The following is a 16,671-nucleotide window of genomic DNA, read 5'->3' as shown; positions in this document are numbered from 1 at the left end:
GCCTCTCCTCATCAGCTACACAGCCCTTCGCTGCAAGCAACAAGCTGGAGAGATCTCAAGATTTCCACTTCACACGGAAACGCTATCCACTGGTAATTTTTCCCACTGGTCACGTTGTGCTGGAAGGGGCTGTCACACAGGGCAAGGAGCAAGCTCCTCCGGGGCTCATCTCTTCCAGGAGCAAGGAAGAATGCGAGGAGCAGCCCTTGGTGGGTTTGAGCATGCCAAGGATCGGACAGGCATGGTGACACCAGTGGCACAGTCATGAGAAAAACACCCAGAGAGGGAAAACACAGTGCAGGGAGAGCAGCATGGAGGATTTGCTGTCCTTTGAGGCAGAAGCAGGGCACACACGCCACAGAGACAGAGCCAGCATCGCTGCTTCCTTAGAGGCAGCCTCGGGGTGGGGTGGGGCAGAGAGTACTGAGGGATGAACTTTCCAGGTTGACGATGAATTCACTAACGTCCCTGTTTCAATCAGAAAGCCGCCCAAAGCAAGGTCATCCCATGGAAAAGAGCATCAGGCACACTGCCGAAATGTGCACGGAGCATTTACTGCCTTTCTGCATCCCCTACCTCAGGCGCAATGTAGTCTGGAGTGCCGCAGAAGGTCTTGGTGGTCACCCCATCCCAGATGTTCTCCTTGCACATGCCAAAGTCTGCGATCTTTATGTGCCCCTCGCTATCCAGCATCACGTTGTCCAGCTTAAGGTCTCTACAAAGCAAAAGAAGAAGAATGACACAAGAGACGACAGCGAAGCCACCCAGCAAAGACAAATTTCCTGACTCCAGTTGCTCTCCTGCAAGTGAGCTCTGGCTTTGTCTCACACCCAGACTCTTTGTAGGATAACGTCTGGGGAAATGAGCAGAAATAAGTCAGAGATCTGTCAGAATGAAGTGTTTATTTTACTTTTAACCCACAGGAACACCATGCTGGGCAAATCACTTTCAAGTGTATGATGGAAAACACTCTCATCTAGCAGGAGGACAGATTTTTTTTTTTGCACCTATGAAAATCAAAGTGTACTTAAAGCTCACCAGCCACAAAGAAGTACCTACTCAGCAGAAGTCCCTGCATCACCAATGCTATACTGCCCCACTGAAATACACATCAACTGTCTTTCTTGGTGATCCTCATCCGCAGAGTATCTGTTAGTCACACCTAACCCCACAAGAGCTTTGCTCTTCAGCACAAATTGCAGACAGCTGCAGCTCTAGAGCTCCCAATCCAACTCCCAGCCCTGACCAGCCTCTCCAGAGGTGGGTGCTCCAGTCTGAAGGGCAGTTTTATAGCAAACACTCAGTATTTCAGGTGCAATTTCTACATTACCAGCCATGTAATTACCATGCAGTTCTGTGCTCGCTGCTGTTCCGGGCTTGTGTTCTGTACAGTAAAGCACTGCTCAAAGTCTCCATTGCAGTATCGGAGCACATTGGCAAGGCTTCCCCTGCCCAAAGGTGACATTAAGTCGCAAGGCAGGTGACAGAGCAGCACAGTGTGGCAGGCACAAGCTGTGCCCAGCTCCACACCTCACCCACAGGTGAAAAGCAAGCGCACATCGCTCTTGTGTCTTCCTTTTTGGGGGCCTGGCTGAAATACCCCGGTGGGAACAGCTGTGGGGCCATAAGGTGTGTGGGGCTTAATTTTAAGAGCCTAATAAAAGGAATAGTGTAATTTACAACTTGCTGTTTTTTAAGCCTGTTTTTTCCAGTAATTGTGTCAGCGCTTAGGATGCTGACAGGCCAAAGGATTCAACACAAGCCTGGATTCGGAGGAAGGAAGGAAGAAGGGGCACTGGGGACTGACAGACCTAGAATCTCTCTCTGTAGTGGCTGATGGCAAAAAAAAACATCCCTCACATCAGGTTTGCTCCACTTCTTTCATCTTTGGAGCAGTCTTCAGCATCTCATAACTTCAGTAGCATGGCTGGCATTTCTTATTGCAAAGCAGTTAATGGTATCTGACACTCATTAAGATGCTCTGCTCTACCTTGGGCTCTGGGAATACTTCCGAGCAGCGGCACGCTAGTTTCAGTGCTTAACTGGTCTGGCACTTGGCATTGTGAAAAGAAGTTTTAGTGTCTGAACCAGAAGTGACAGACTTGCGCTGTAGATCTCAGAAAAAGCCACTCGTAAGTACTGACTCTAGTGTTTACGGTAAGAAAATCGCGCCCTGCAGCAAAATACGTGGCTCAGAACTGGTCCATGCTGCCAGCGAGCATTTGTGTCATATGGAAAGAAATGCATGAAACAGAGGCAAGAGAGGAACCAAAGCTGCCTTCCTATAAAATGGGGACAAAGACAAGAACCTACGCAAAAACCAGTGACACTGTGAGGCTCCCAGCTCCATTCTGGGTGTGTGCACCCACCACACCCCACCTGCAGCAGGAGCAGGGAGGGGAGCCCCAGTGCTGTATGTAGAGCAGGGCTGCAGCAGCCCTGCAGAGCACTGCCGTCTTACATTGCTCTGGCTGTGCCGAGTTCTCGGGGGAAGAGAGGAAGGAGGAACTTGCTCACCTACCGATAAATGATGCCTTTGCTCTGCAGGAAGAAGAGGCCAATGGCTATTTCTGCTGCATAGAATCTGAAATGCAACATTTAAAAGGAAGATTGATAATTAAAGGAGATAAATCAAAATCAAAACCTGTCTAACCCAATTGCAAAAAATGAAATGCATTGGGCATACATGACCAAAGGATAAAGACAGCTATAACATAAAAATACCAGACAAGTATCACATGAGAACGACACAACCCACCCTTGGCTCACATCGGGCAGAGATGCGATCAGGTTGCTGTGGGCTAGCAGGGGGCTGTCACTTCTTGTTACACAGATTCTCATTAAGCAAGAGCTGGAATCTATGGCTGTTCATTACTGTGTGCTGGCAATGCGGCTTTAAAAGTTATCTGTCATCTCAGGGAGGCCACGGAAATAACATGCACTGCCACCGTTTTTTTTAAAGAATATTCTGGGTCTCCAAGGACTCTGCCAGAGTGCAAAGCACCAGTTCAAATGCACCTGGGCTCTGCCCACCGTTTGTGTTTTTTATTTAAGCATATGAAGGCTTTCACAAACACATTCTGCTCTGTCCAGATTACAGGGAGCAGCAGCCAAAAGCCACCAGTTAACACTCAGGCTGGCAACCTCAGCAGAGGAGCTAAAGACCCAACATCCCTCTTATATCCTGGGGAAGGGCACAGGGCAGCTGGCAGCACAGCAGCTGGGAGCTCACCCGCTGCTCCCGGTGTCTCCCAGGAAGCCTCCCTGCCTGCTGCTTTTATGAAGCTCGATTATTTACTGATCAACAAGCGCAGTGTATCCCAAAGGTGAGCTGGAGGCACCAGCATCCTTGGCACCAGGCAGAGAATCATCTCCTGATTCCTGTTGTTCATCCTTTCCCCCCTCCCTTTTTGCCCAGGATTTGCACCACAAAAGCCTGTGGCTTGGACCACATTTCCAGCTGTATCACGAAGGTCCACCAAATACCTACCCTGAAGGTGCCAGCTAGGGCTACTAAACTTACACAGCATGTGGCTCTTTAAACCTCCCAACCTGCTGGATCTGGTACATTAAGTCCCCACCATTCACGTATTCCATCACAAAATACAAGCGATCCTAAAGGAAAAAAAAAAAAAAGCAAACAATTAGCAGCAGAATTATTGTCACAGCACTATCAAAACTAGCCAGCTGCAACAAGGCTTTTACCATCCCACACCAGGTTAACTTCAGTAAGTAGTCCCTGCGCCTTGCCCCGGCATGGCCACCCATCCCCCACAAGGGTTCAACCGTTCATCTACTGTCCGTGCTGTTTTGTCATCTTCTTCAGGCCAGCCCACCCTTCTTCTTGCCTCTGCTGCATCTGGATTCTTTCTTTTCTGGGCTCTTCCAGCCAGCCTCTCCTCATCCTGGTCCTCTTCTTCTCCCAGGGCCTCTCCTTGTCTCTCCTCCATCCGGGGCACTCTCTCTCCTCCCTCTGCTTCTTCCAAGTCTCTCTTCATTGCCCACTCCTCTTCCATACACCCCTTAGAGCTATTTAACCGCTTAGCAGGAACCAGCCACAGCTCCATCTGATCCACATCAGCCAACACACCCCCCTGAAGCCAGCCCACAGCTGTACATTATCAATGTTAATTAACCCAGCTTCATTCCTCCATAATTCCTCTACAAATTATTAGAGCAGGGAATCTGCAGGGCTCAGAAATAAAGACCAAGGCACTGGACAGCTCCAGTCGGTGTTTTTCATGCCAATACCATCATCACTGCCCTCCCCAAGGGGAGCTGGTGGAGCTCGTGTTCACACAGAGTCTGTAGGACCAGATGACCCCCAGAGGTCCCCTCGAACCCTGACCGTTCCATGATGTACTAACTCCTTGGCAACGCTCTGGGTTTAAGCTCTGCACCTTTGCAGATAGATCCAATGGAGAACACAGGTGGAGGAATTCCTAAACCAGAAGTGTTTCACTTCCCATTAGTAGATGTGTCTGATCCTTCAATGAAGCCATTCTGCAGGTGTCCGACCCCGCAGCCCCTCGCTGGTACATCCCCAGGCACTGCACAGCTTCAGTTAGGAGATGCACAAAAGACGTGAGCGGTTCCTGCGGGGACCAGCCCCTGTGCACCAGCAGCGACCAGTACAACTTGGCCCAACACCAGGAGGGGTGGGCGACATTCCCAGCTCACCAGTCTCACCGTCCCCCCAGGAGCAGCCTGCAGCAATGCCAGGGATGCACATGCTTGCTGGGGACCCAGCAGCCCCGTCAAGCCGGGGGGCAGGAGCAGGCTGCATGCTCTCTCCTTGCTCCTCGCAGCCTGGTCTAAGGGTGCACTTAATGTTACACATGGTTAATTAAGTAAGTGTTAAGAGTAGAACAAACAGGTCAATCAGTGACTTTGAACCAGTTAAAACACTTGCTAGCAGGTGCAATCGCAGCCATCTGTAAGCACACACTGACTTTGCCTCTAATGTGTAAAACCCATTTTGCTTTCATTAAGACTCTCCAGATTAAAGCACCTCTCCTCTTCCACAGTGTGGCAGCCACGTAGGTGCAGACCTAGGAAATTCCCAGGTAAGCTTCTGAAGCAGCATCTTTTCCTCTGCACCGCGCTGTTCCCAGGGGAAGCCAAGCCACTTGCAGGGTGTACTGCCCCGGAGCCGCGGGGACCGCGGTCAGCTGGCGAGGGTGTTGAATGCACAGCGTGGCTCCTGCATTAATTGCTAGCATTAGTCCTGCTAGCCCAGTGCTGCAATGTTTGATAGAGATTTGGAAGTGTGGGCCATGATCAATGCTGAGGTGAGCCACAAGGCAAGAAACAAGATCCGAGCATTCCCACAAAGCTCAGATTAATAAAAAAAACAGCTGGACCTCATCATGCCACATCCCAATGAGAGCTCTAGCACAAGCCCTGCAAATTCTGAGAGGAAGAGGGAATTTGGGAAAGCAGGAGCTCCACACCACCACCACCTTTACCCTGGGGAATCTGTGCCCTTGAAACACTGTTTCCCTCTGATGTTCTACAGCCCTTTTTTTTTTCTTTTTTCAAATGGGAAATGGCTGTGAAACAAATCGTGCAAGACTGCCAAAAGCACCAACCTCAACCACTGCAGGACATTTCTCGGGGAGGGAGCAGCAATGGCTCTGGACCACGGGAGCGCATGCAGGAGTGGGACACAGGCTGCCATCCGAGTGGGTCTTCCCTGCCAGCAGACATCTGTGCTCCAACCCGCGTGCGTGTCAGTTATGGATGAGAACTGCAAAGCGCTGCATAACATCACACCTGAGTCACCCTTCTTACAACAAGCAACTTTCTACAGCCCTCAGAAGCCAGTCGTGGGGCCTCGAGGCACAGGAGCCCAGAGCCATCTCCAGGCTTGCCCCAGCCCAGGGGTGGAACGGCACAAAGGCTGGAGCACTTCCAGAGGTTCAGGCTGGCAGTATTACATAGGAGGTCATAGTATTTCCCATTCCTCCTTGCTTCCTTAAATAAACCTCATCCTGCTTTTAAGACAGTAAAGACAGGGAGCCCGGAAGATATGCAAATGTGAGTATTACCATAATAAGGGCTACAGAGTAACTCGGGTAATCAGCTCCTCCATCCCAGCACAGGGAAGCCAGGTGATGCACAGCCCACCCTGACAGCACAGCAGGCTCAACGGTAATTAAATATGGTACCAAAGGGGCAATCAGGCTGTGTAAAACATGTGGCACTGATGGGATGGGGAAGAGATTTTGGCTCGTCAGATGACTGGGAATTTCAGAGCACACCCGTCTGTACACGACTGCCTCTGCCAAGGTGTGGATCCAGTTCAGCAGGAAAGCACGGGGCAGGCAAAGTCACCTTCAGCAGCCACTGCCATGCTGCTCATCCTGTGACAGCAACTGGAAAGCAAAGCGATATTGTGCTCATTTGCAGCTGTTTCCTAAATATATCGATCAACTTCAAGAAGGAAGAATATTAAAAAGATGGTCTCTTGAAACAGCCAGCTGAGCTCTAAAAGCAGGATTTGAGCTTTCCTCATTTGGGTGGAGAAGAGAATGCTGGTGCTTCAGAGAAAAAAATGTCAGGAATAAAGCAGCCAGATGGCTGGCCAGCCTACAGGCTGGAAGAGAGGGATGGATATGGAAAGCTGTCCTGGCTCTTGTCTATGGCAGAAAAGGACGGGGTCTGTCCAAGCCTGGAGCATCCAAACTCGCGGATATGTAAATACCCCTGCAGAGACTTGCATGGAGCCGGTAAAACACACACACCCCCTTCCTGGGGCAGCCAAGACACAACCCCCAGGTCCCTCCAGTGCCCTCCTCCTTCTAATTAACCACTCATTTGGTCCATTTCCTGCCTGACTCCACACTGTGAACAAGAGCTGGAGCCAGGGCAACAGCCGAGTTCCCCATCCACCCGCTATTTATCATTTCTCAGTGTCACTGCTGCTGCTGTGCCCTTTGGTGTTGAGCCACTGAGTCAGCCGAGGCATGGCTCACAGGGGGACCCCCAGCCCACTCCCCTCCCAGGAGCCCAGGACCTTTTCAGGGCAGAGCACCCCAGCATCCCTCAGCAGGACCAGCACGGGGCTTCTCTCCACCTTCAGACCCAGGCAGGAGCTCTTTCATTGCTCACCTTCAGTTTTTCTTTAAAATGCAGATTTAGGGCTTTTCTCTCTCCCACCAGTCTCTGAACTAACAGCCCCGGCTGAGAACTGTGCTCTGGACTGTGCTCCCAGAAATCGAAGTGCTTTGTGCCAGCATTTGATAATACACCCTGCTATACATTTTGATTACATTACAAATACGATTACTATTAAGCTACTATAGGTCTGCCAGGACTAATCCTGAGCTGACTCACTTCAGATGCCAGAGAGATGCTGTGTGAAATAGCTTCTCCTGCCACATTTTGATTACTGTGGTGCAAAGCTGGTCCACAGGCTTTAAATACACTGAATGTGTTTGGTAAATGAAATTTCTGGGATAATATTAAAATGTAATCCTCCTGGAAAGCATTGTCATCGTTCTAAAGGACTCCGCCGATTCCCTCTCCCTGCTCCTGCCGACGCGTACCTGGATGTTTTCATTCACAAGTTGCTTGACGGTGGGGCAGAGATTGCTTTAAGGGTCCCCTGTCCCCTTCCCCACTCCCCCTCCCCGCTTCTGCTTTGTACAAGCACAGTCGCACGCCCGTTTCAAACTGGATTTCCTGCGGTTTCGCTCTCTGCGCAGGTGTTTGATCACAAGAATGAATCCCGAGAAAAAGCGCAGCACTTTGCTATCGAATCATAACGGACCTCACGGGCTGGTGGGCCACCTGAGGGGCTGGGAAATCGTGTCTAACACCATCAACAGCTCCCTGATGAAAAAATCTCAGGGGTGCAGAGACTGTACGTTACCGCCTCCGGTTTAACACACACACAGTTTGTTCACAGAGGCACTTTTGCAAGCAAATTGGACAAGTTGTGAGGTTGCCAAGGCAGAAAACACATGGCTGCTTTTACAAGTGTAGCGATGTACATCCGGAAAAAGAACATGAATAAAGGCAAAGGTATGTTTTAAAGAAGCTAAAATACGTCACCACAGCAGAAGTCCCTACAACTCTGTTCCTGGGCACCCTGCACCCACCTAGCAAGGCACTAGTCCCAGATAACTGGTGATACTGGGTCTCTAAAAGAGGGTTTCTGCCCACAAACTCACCAGCGAAGCCAGGTGACTAAAATCCATTTTGTAAAGTGTCAGACCTCCCCCTGCTCACTGCCCAGGGCCCAGCAGGGTCCCGCTCCACTCTGCCCTTTGCCCAGGGCAGCTGTGGCACCGGCACTTACCATCGTCTGAAAGCAGGAGTGGAGCTGGGTCAGGAACGGCGGCTTCCCAGAGAGAGCCAGGACACGCTTTTCAACCATCGTGCACTCAACATCATCATCCTGGATAACAACGTCCTTCTTCAAGATCTTAACGGCATAGAGCTCATCTGTGCCCTTCCTCTCTGCCAGCATCACCTGCACGAGAAGGCACACAGGATAAAGGAAAATGTGGAGCTGCAATACTCCTAGCTTGCTACAGCCAATAATTAAAAATAGTGGCTCGCTTATTATCCTGTGGCTCCCGTTATAACCCTGAAAAGAGATTCAGGTGCCAAATGATGCAGAAAGCTACCAGTGCTATTTCCAGAAGTATTTAGGAACCCTAAGTAACAAGTAACACATCTACTTCGTCGCCACCTAACCGCCTCGAGGAAACCAGCCCAAGGGGTCTGCTGGCGTCTGAGCCACATTCACCCTGCAGCACCTTTCAGCCCCACGTTGTGCCCTGGTTCAGCACCCTCAGGGTGCAAGCAGCATCAGGAAAGGGCGTCACGAGTTTAAACACAGAGTCAAAATTCAAATTATGACATGCTAAAAACTTAAAGTGGAGAAGAGTCAGTATACAGCCAACAGTAAAAAAAAAAAAAGAAAAAAACAACAGCAAGGTTTTAAGATTTTCTCTGCCTCACCGACCACCTCCACAACACGCACAGTGATCAAAACCCAATTATGTGCTGGTCCACCACCCAGCCACAGCCCCTCTCATCCAGAAGAAACCATCCAATCTCCTGCTTTAAATGAGTTTCACCCATTTGCAGGTCTATTTATTACAATAAATGGGATGCACTGCTTCTGCTGGTGCAAATTCCCCTCATTAATCCTATCAGCCCCAGTGAGGATCCTCAGACTGATCCACCATGCTCCACCAGTGTAAGCTGCTCCTTGGGCTGCTGGCAAAATAAACAGCCTCTGAAGCCACACTCTGCTTCCCATTTTCCCTCCTCGCACTCTCTCATCATGTTAGATTCAAGCACTCAGTGGAAATGAATTGCTTTCCATTTGAAAGAGTCTGCAGAAATCCTCTAGTCACATCAGGAGCAGGAGTTCGGATGTTCTGAAAATAAATTATGAGAAGTCAACATCAATAGGGTGGAATTGAAATGCGTTTCAGACTGCAGCAGACTGGCCGAGGCAATGCGAGCAGGTCTCATCGCCACTTCTGAGACGCTAAGGGCAGCAGAACGGACCCTCTCGTTGGCCCCGGGTGGAGGACACGGGGCTGGAGCCACAGGGGGAGAGCCCTGAGCCCCCAGAGCTGGGGCGCAGCGGGTCCCTTTGGGGCTGGGGAGGGGGCAGCGGTGTGCCAGCCCTGGGGTGGCGAGGCAGGGGACACAGCCTGAGGGCTGGGGACATGCAGGGGACATGGCAGAGGACACAGCCCAAGGACTTCGGTGCCCACCCAGCTGGTCGGGTGAAAACGAGAGCGCCGTGGGGAGAGCGCACCGAAAGCACGTGGCTCTGGCTCGGCCCAGGCGCCTGGCTGCGGGCCCGAGAGGCTGGCTGGCCTGGACACACTGCTCGTCAGGATTAGCCAGGAAAGGCACCAGGGCTCCTCAGCGCCAAGTGCTTTGAGAAGCCACTGACATTTATGTTTTCATCAGCGGGGCTGGGATCGCAGCGGCCACAGGCCGCACTCCTCCACTGGCAGGGCTAAAAAGCAGCCCGACAGCGTGTCCGAGACTTCAGAAACAAATCGATTTACTCCCTGATGTTTGGAGGAAGTTGAGCACCTGGAGCAGCTTGGCATGCTGCTGTGATACAGCCCAGCACGGCACAGGCACTGGGACCAGATCCGTGCTTCACCCTTCCCAGCTCCCTGAGGCGCCCTGCACAGCTCTTTGGAGGGGACGGGCTCTCCCAGCAGGATCACCCCCCGGCACGGGCAGGGGGTGCCCTGCCTGCAGCCACAGGTCAGGGTGCAAGGGCAGCAGGCACAGCTGCTTCAAGCGGAGTCCACCCTGCTGCCTGCCCTGCGACTCTCCACAAGCTGAACCATCTCAGTTCATTGCCTCCATTTACCTTCACCATTTTTAGGCAAGTCAAGATTCACAAGTCACTATGCGCAGGTGCTAAAAAATACAGGTGATTTTTAAGTGATAAAAGCAGTTGGGCTCCGGCCATTTAAAGTTGGTGGAAAAAGAGAAGCGACCTCTCCCAGAACACAGTTTGTGCAAAGATGAAACCTGTGATCGGGGACTAAGTGCATTACAGGCGCAATCGATTATATACAGACCTACCCTGCCATCCATAACCCTTTCTGAGAAAAAGTAAATCTCTGAGCCTGGCATCCGCTTCTGGCCCAAGGGTGCATGCCGGGGAGGGGGCTGGCACCAGCCTCCCCCTTGGAAGCAGAGATTGCAGTGGCAGCAGGGCTCGGATAGCACCCTGCTGCTTGGCCAGGCACTTTGCTTGGAGCTCCCAGGCAGAGTGCTGCTGGTGGTAACGGCGCGTGCTCGGGGAAGTCTCAGGGGTACGCACAGATCAGATGCAAAGGTAAAACCAGCTGCTGGAGAGTAGGGTTTGGCTGTAAACCAAAGGGGAGGTGGGCTCTGCCGGGGTGCCTGGAGCCTGTCCCCCATGGGAAGGAACCCCAGGGAGAGCAGTGGGTGCCACCAAGATGTCAGTGTGCGATTCCCACCCAGCCGGGGATGTGGCCACCACCCCCCCAGCGCACGTGCGGGCTCTGCAGTGACAGCAACCACAACAAACGCAAAAAACTGCTCTAAGGCCCGTATGGACTAGAGCATATACGCTCTATGTATGAGCGTACAGCTTCCCAATGACACGGCAGTCCCGAGCCACAGGTGAGCCAACCAGCCCTGCTTTGCTGAAACGTAAAAGGCGAAAGGACTTTGCAGCCACCTAAAACCCAGCTGCCCTCCACCCACAGCAAAGAGGCTGAGCGTGAGAGCACACGTCGGGGTGAGTGCAGAGCACACTGAACACCGCACGATACTGTACTTCTCTCTCACATCTAGGCTGGCAGAGCGAGCAGCTCCAGAAGCGCACGTCGAGACTAATGCTGTTCAGGATGTTGTAATCACTGTGAATTTGCATATGCAGAAGAGCTTGCAGGCTCTGGTCCATGGCCAATTGAGAAAATACCATCTACACCCTGAGTGACAGGCACGGAGTCTGCACAGGCATCAGCAGGCTTGGCCTGTTCTCCATGCAGAAAACAGGGCTGCTCACAGCCCGTGGGGCTGAAGTGACCATCTATCTGATGCCGCCTTGCTCCGACCCTGCCCGCGGTGGCTCGGCAGCACGGTGCCAGCGCGACAGCTTGCAGTGCCAAGCCACAACCCATCCAGCTGCACGGAGGAGCCTGCTCCGAGCCCGGGGCTCTTGGTGTGCCAGGGGCTGGCTCCAGCACGCTGGCATCGCCGTTCCTATGGTGACTGCAGCAGGGGTACAGCTAAGATGTCAAGAGAAGGACAGCCACCAATAAGGCGGCTTCAGCAACGGCTGGAAATGACGAAGAAAAAGATTGGGACCCATTGCACTGTAAGTAAAAAAAGATTCAAACAAGCAAACGCTGCAGCCAGCGCAGTTTGGTCACACCCTGAACAGAGCTGTGCACAAGATGCACACTGGTGAAGGAGGAGCATGCATCCAAACCTCACCGCGTGCCCAGGGGCCAAAGCCCAACTCTGCGAGTCAGAGACCCAGTCTCTGCGCAAGAGTGCCAGCTGCCAGCCCTTCTGCCACGTTTCGTACCAAGAGAGGAGAGGAAAGCATTTCACAGCCTGCAAATTATCATAGGACATGAAAATTGTCTCCTATTGCGCTGTAATCTATAACTGCAGAGGCAAAAGAATCAGCCCTACTCAGAATAACACCAGAAAACCCCCAGAAAAGATTGACAGCATGATAGTATGACAGATTGATTAGCTGCAAAAATATGAGCAAGCCACATAATTTAACTTTCCTCTATTTATATTACAGCAAAGCAAACCCAGGGTGGGCTGTGCCAAGTGCTGCCTTCTCCAGTCAGGACCATCTCCCTTCCCCTTGCCAGCCCAGCAGGACTAGCACCAGTTACAGCTCCTAAGGGTCCCATGGACCCCGTGGCTGGGGCAGGCAGCAGCAGGGGCAAGCCCAAGAAGACCCAAGACCACCAAGGAGCATCCACGTTCACTCTGTGTACCGCGCCTGAACACGCCGAGCTAAGACCACACGCACTCCAGCCCTTGCCCCTCAGCTATTTCCCAAACCAACGCAATTTTCCACCCCCTAAACCTTGATGCCTGGCTCTGTGGGGACCTCCATCTGCCAGCTCGCTCTCTGGAAAGTACACTGCATATTTTTTTTGGTGCAGAAAAACCCGATATTTAACTTGATTTATTCCTGTAATATAGAGTATTTGTTTGGGAATGCTCCAGCATAATAACTGGAGCTATTCTGATGCTGAATGTAGAGAAAGCAAGTTTATTAAACTCCACTGAGGCCAACAAATAGGTACTCCTGACCCCAGACAGCTGTAGTGGTAATACTAAGCAGTAAATCTGAGGTACCGATGCCAAAGGGTTATGCCTGAGACAAAGACTCACTGAAATAGCAATGACACTCACAGAGCTCTCACAGCCTGCTTGAACCGAAAGGTCAGGGGCCAGGAGGAGGGAGACCAGCAGCAAGCAGCAAGCAGTGCCAGCCCTGGAGAAGAACATCACTGCCACGGACACCACCGGCTGCTGCCAAGGGCTGGGAGCCTGCCGGGAGCCGGGACCAGGGAGCTGGGCTCCTCTCCTTGCCAGCCAAGCGCTGGCATGGTGCGGATCTGTGCACCTCTGTCCGGCTCCTTCTGAAACACCTTGGCACCTCCGCATTCACGTACAACATGCAAAGCATTCTCTTCAGCAAGGCCCCGCAGCTGTGCCCCTGCGGTGTCCCCATGCCGGGGCTAGGATGCAGGATGCAGGATGCGGGGAGGCAGGAGGGGAGCAGCGGGGGAGCGCTCCCCAGCCAGGCGCAGGCACACGTGAGGGTGAGGCTGCATCTACCCGTAGAAACCAACGTGCTGTTTTAATAAGCACTAATTAGCATATTTATAACATTCTGTTCCAGGGAACAGTTTCTGTCACACATTCCCTTATATAAGCCACGATGCCGACTGAAGAGTTTGCTAATGTTTCTCAAATTAAAAGAAAGAAGGGGGGGTGGGGGGGGGGTGGGGGGGGAAGCGGCCGGAAAAAAACACAACTACAGAGTTTCCAGATGCCAGGCACAGACTTTAAAAGGAATTAGGTGTTGGGAGGGAGAGAAGAGGGGGCAAAAGCACTGCAGAAATGGAGATCTGTATATGTTAGTGAGAGCAGCATGGGCGCAACACCCAGCGCTTTCCTGCTCGCCAAGGTTTCTAACCTGCCGCAAAGGTGTTAAACCGCAGAGTAACGGCAGCATCACTGGCAGGGGAACCTCGGGCTGATGGCTCTGGGTGCTGGGAACCACCAGGAACTCCCCCCTCTTCTCTTGTCACAGATGCTTCAGAGGATCTCTAAGCTGTCCACCTTCAGAGAGGGAGCAAACACCCGTCTGGAGAGGCTGGGACCTCCCCGAGCTCAAACACCAGCAGGAAAAGGCTCAGGGAGGGAACAGGTACCAGCTGTGAAGGGGGGTTCACATCCTTGGGCTCAGCAGGCGATGGATGAGCATCGCTGCCCTGGCATTCCCTCCTTCCCTCCACTGCCCACCCAAGAGACATGCCTGAAGGCAGAGCACTATTCCCTGCAATTAAGCCGTTCACTAATCAGAGAGGTGTAAGGCCGTCCATCGCACCAGCAAACGCTGTGCTGGTGCACAGCAGAAGCAGCCCACCTTCCTGCCTGCTCCCAGCTGCGAAGCCCAAGCAGCTGCTCAAGCACTGGAATTTCTAATGGAAATCATGACAAAGTTGGCAAGACCCCAAGAAAAATGAAGGCTCCAAGTCACATAATTACTAGAAGAATGAAATTCTGTTACCACTCATAACCAGTCTGGAAAGTTAATTAAAATGTTCACATATATTTGTAATTATTAGAAAAAAAAAATGGCCAAATAAAAAAAGAGCTTTAAAGACGCAGCTTCCCAAAAAGAGACCATTTGATTTTTCTGATGGTCTGATAAGACATCTCACATCATCATCACCGTGACACAGCAGTCACACAGTCCAGAAGGAAGCCAGCAAATTGGGCTCCCATTACCGTGACACCAGTGCTCCCAGGCACAGCAAGGACAGATCACACCAGAGTAGCCATCGGACCGCAGCTCAGAAGTGCTAAAAACACAGGCGTTACATACAGAAAGTGCAAAGGCATGTGTTGTACCACACCTTCCCAAAGCTTCCTTTTCCCAGCACCATCAGGAAATTGAAATCCGAAAGTTTCATCCGATCTCTGCTCCCATTGTTGTCGAATTTAGAAATGGCATTTCTTGTCTTCTCATCTGCAGCCTTGGACCCTGTTCCAATCTTGGCTCTCTGCAAAGATGGAGATGGAACGGGGAGAAAAGAGAAAAAAAATTACTGAAAACAGTGTGGAGAAAGGTCATTATAAAACCAGTGAGTGCTCCTCAAATCCCACGTTAACTAGCTCTTCTCCAGGTCAAACACTACCCTGAGCCACAGGAACTTTTTCTCTAAGTGTGACAGGGACAGCATCAGGAAGGACGCTGGAGAAGTTATGAGCCCCAACGCATTGCGCTGTTTGGCTGGTTCCCAGTTAACCTCTGTGAGAGCAACTGGGAACTGCATCAACCCACTACCCTGCTACCCCACTCTCCCTGCCCACACACCCAGGGGGCTCCCCCACATTATGCTCTAGGTCATCCAAAGCGTAGAACAGAGGCTCAAATAAGCCTTTATATTCCCCTCAAAGCTGGCTTCAGCTTCTCATCTCACCAGAGAAATGACAGGTAAATATAAATATATTAAGGTAAAACACAGGACTTTTTATCCAGCTCCACTTCCGTTACTATCTGACATTGAAGAGAACCGCACTCCCGTGCCAGCTCAGGCTGAACGTAGGAAGCTACAAATCCATTTGGAACAAACCAGAATAGAAAGCACTCCTCCCGCATCCCCAAGCAATTGCACGAGCTGCTGCAATCACAATTGCTTATTAAGGAGCCTCACAAAACCCCCACATTTTTAAACACAAAATCTCACCGGTGGCTTGGCACCTCCTCATTGGTGCAGGGGCTATCTAATTTGCTGAACCACAGTTTGTAAAAGCTATCTCACAATTTATTCGGTTTTAATTTTTAGAAATATGCGACAGTGTAAGGCTTGCACTGAGCTCAGTCTAGCATGAAATTCCATTAACCCGATTCCAGCAGTTCAATTTGGCTGCTGCTCGCAGCTCCTCCAGATAGGAGCCTCGCAAGTAATCTCCAAGCCTTTGCTGCTGCTAATTGGTTCTTGCAAGGCTCTCCATGCTGTAAAATTCTCCATTCAAGGTCACCTGCAGCACCTAAATGTCTGAAAAACTCCTGCACTGAGAACTAAAGGAATGGTCTCCCAGATTTGCAAACATTGTCACTGCTAATGCAGCTCTGCCTGAGGGAGGAGGCTGGAGTTATCCAACAGCCACCGGTACCTGCTGCGGCTGCCAGTGGAGCCGCACGCCTGCTCTCCGCCGGGGAAAAGTGTACACCGAAAAGGAACTGAAGTCACCTCTCCTGAAGGACAAGGATTTTCCTCGTGGTAGTCTTTAGGCTTTTGCAACATGCCCAGAAGAAGGGGATACCCAACCAGAGCATCTTCCTTCACATCAGCTGAGGTGACTGAAAATGGCTCTGGCACCGACCGAAAGCTGCTTGTTGAACCCAGCCAAGGAGGGATCCAAATGTGGGCAACCGAACAAGAGCAGCATCTGCATCTCCACGAAGCCAGCCCCGTGCTGTGTAACTCTGCTTTCAGCAGTCCACACCCTGTTGTACCTCAAAGCTATCTCCAAAAGAAAGGTGTGCTTATCAGCAGGCAAAATAGTCATATTCTGTGAAAGCTTCCTAAATACTCTACCACGGCCGAAAACCAATCCTGTCATATCAGATTTGACACTAAATTAACCTCTGTGAAAACAAGCTGTAATAAAGCCGAAGGGCAATGTTACGTTCCCATTGAATGACACCCAACAGCACAGCTCTGCTCCCGACGAGCCCGCATCCTCCTGCACACCGGCAGCACCACAGCTGGCCAAGGGCTTGGTGAAACACTGACCAAAGCAGGAGCAGGCTGCCAGTCCTGAGCAGAGCGGAAAAGAGTAACGTGAAGAGCAGGGAAAAGAAGAGGATTTTTATTTGCTTCATCCCAGCAAACTGGCTGGCTTCAGGCACAGTGTTACCAGCAGCAC

The 16,671-nt window shown here is 51.4% G+C and overlaps 1 protein-coding gene across 2 annotated transcripts in view; it reads right to left on the bottom strand.

Annotated features, from left to right (window-relative positions):
* Positions 1-16,671, bottom strand: part of PRKCB (protein kinase C beta) — a 129,509-nt gene that overhangs the window by 25,332 nt on the left and 87,506 nt on the right. For both annotated transcript variants that reach the window (XM_056334964.1, XM_056334963.1), the window contains exons 9-13: positions 14,652-14,798; positions 8,306-8,479; positions 3,524-3,615; positions 2,522-2,584; positions 577-715 (exon numbers count right to left, since the gene is read on the bottom strand). In XM_056334964.1, the coding sequence (XP_056190939.1) occupies positions 577-715; positions 2,522-2,584; positions 3,524-3,615; positions 8,306-8,479; positions 14,652-14,798 (615 nt within the window). The remainder of the gene's footprint in view (positions 1-576; positions 716-2,521; positions 2,585-3,523; positions 3,616-8,305; positions 8,480-14,651; positions 14,799-16,671) is intronic.

The sequence above is a fragment of the Falco biarmicus genome, chromosome 4 (assembly GCF_023638135.1).
Source record: "Falco biarmicus isolate bFalBia1 chromosome 4, bFalBia1.pri, whole genome shotgun sequence".
Classification (NCBI taxonomy): Eukaryota; Metazoa; Chordata; class Aves; order Falconiformes; family Falconidae; genus Falco; species Falco biarmicus.
Note: the sequence above shows the minus strand (reverse complement) of the source record. Positions and strands in the feature narration are given on the sequence as shown.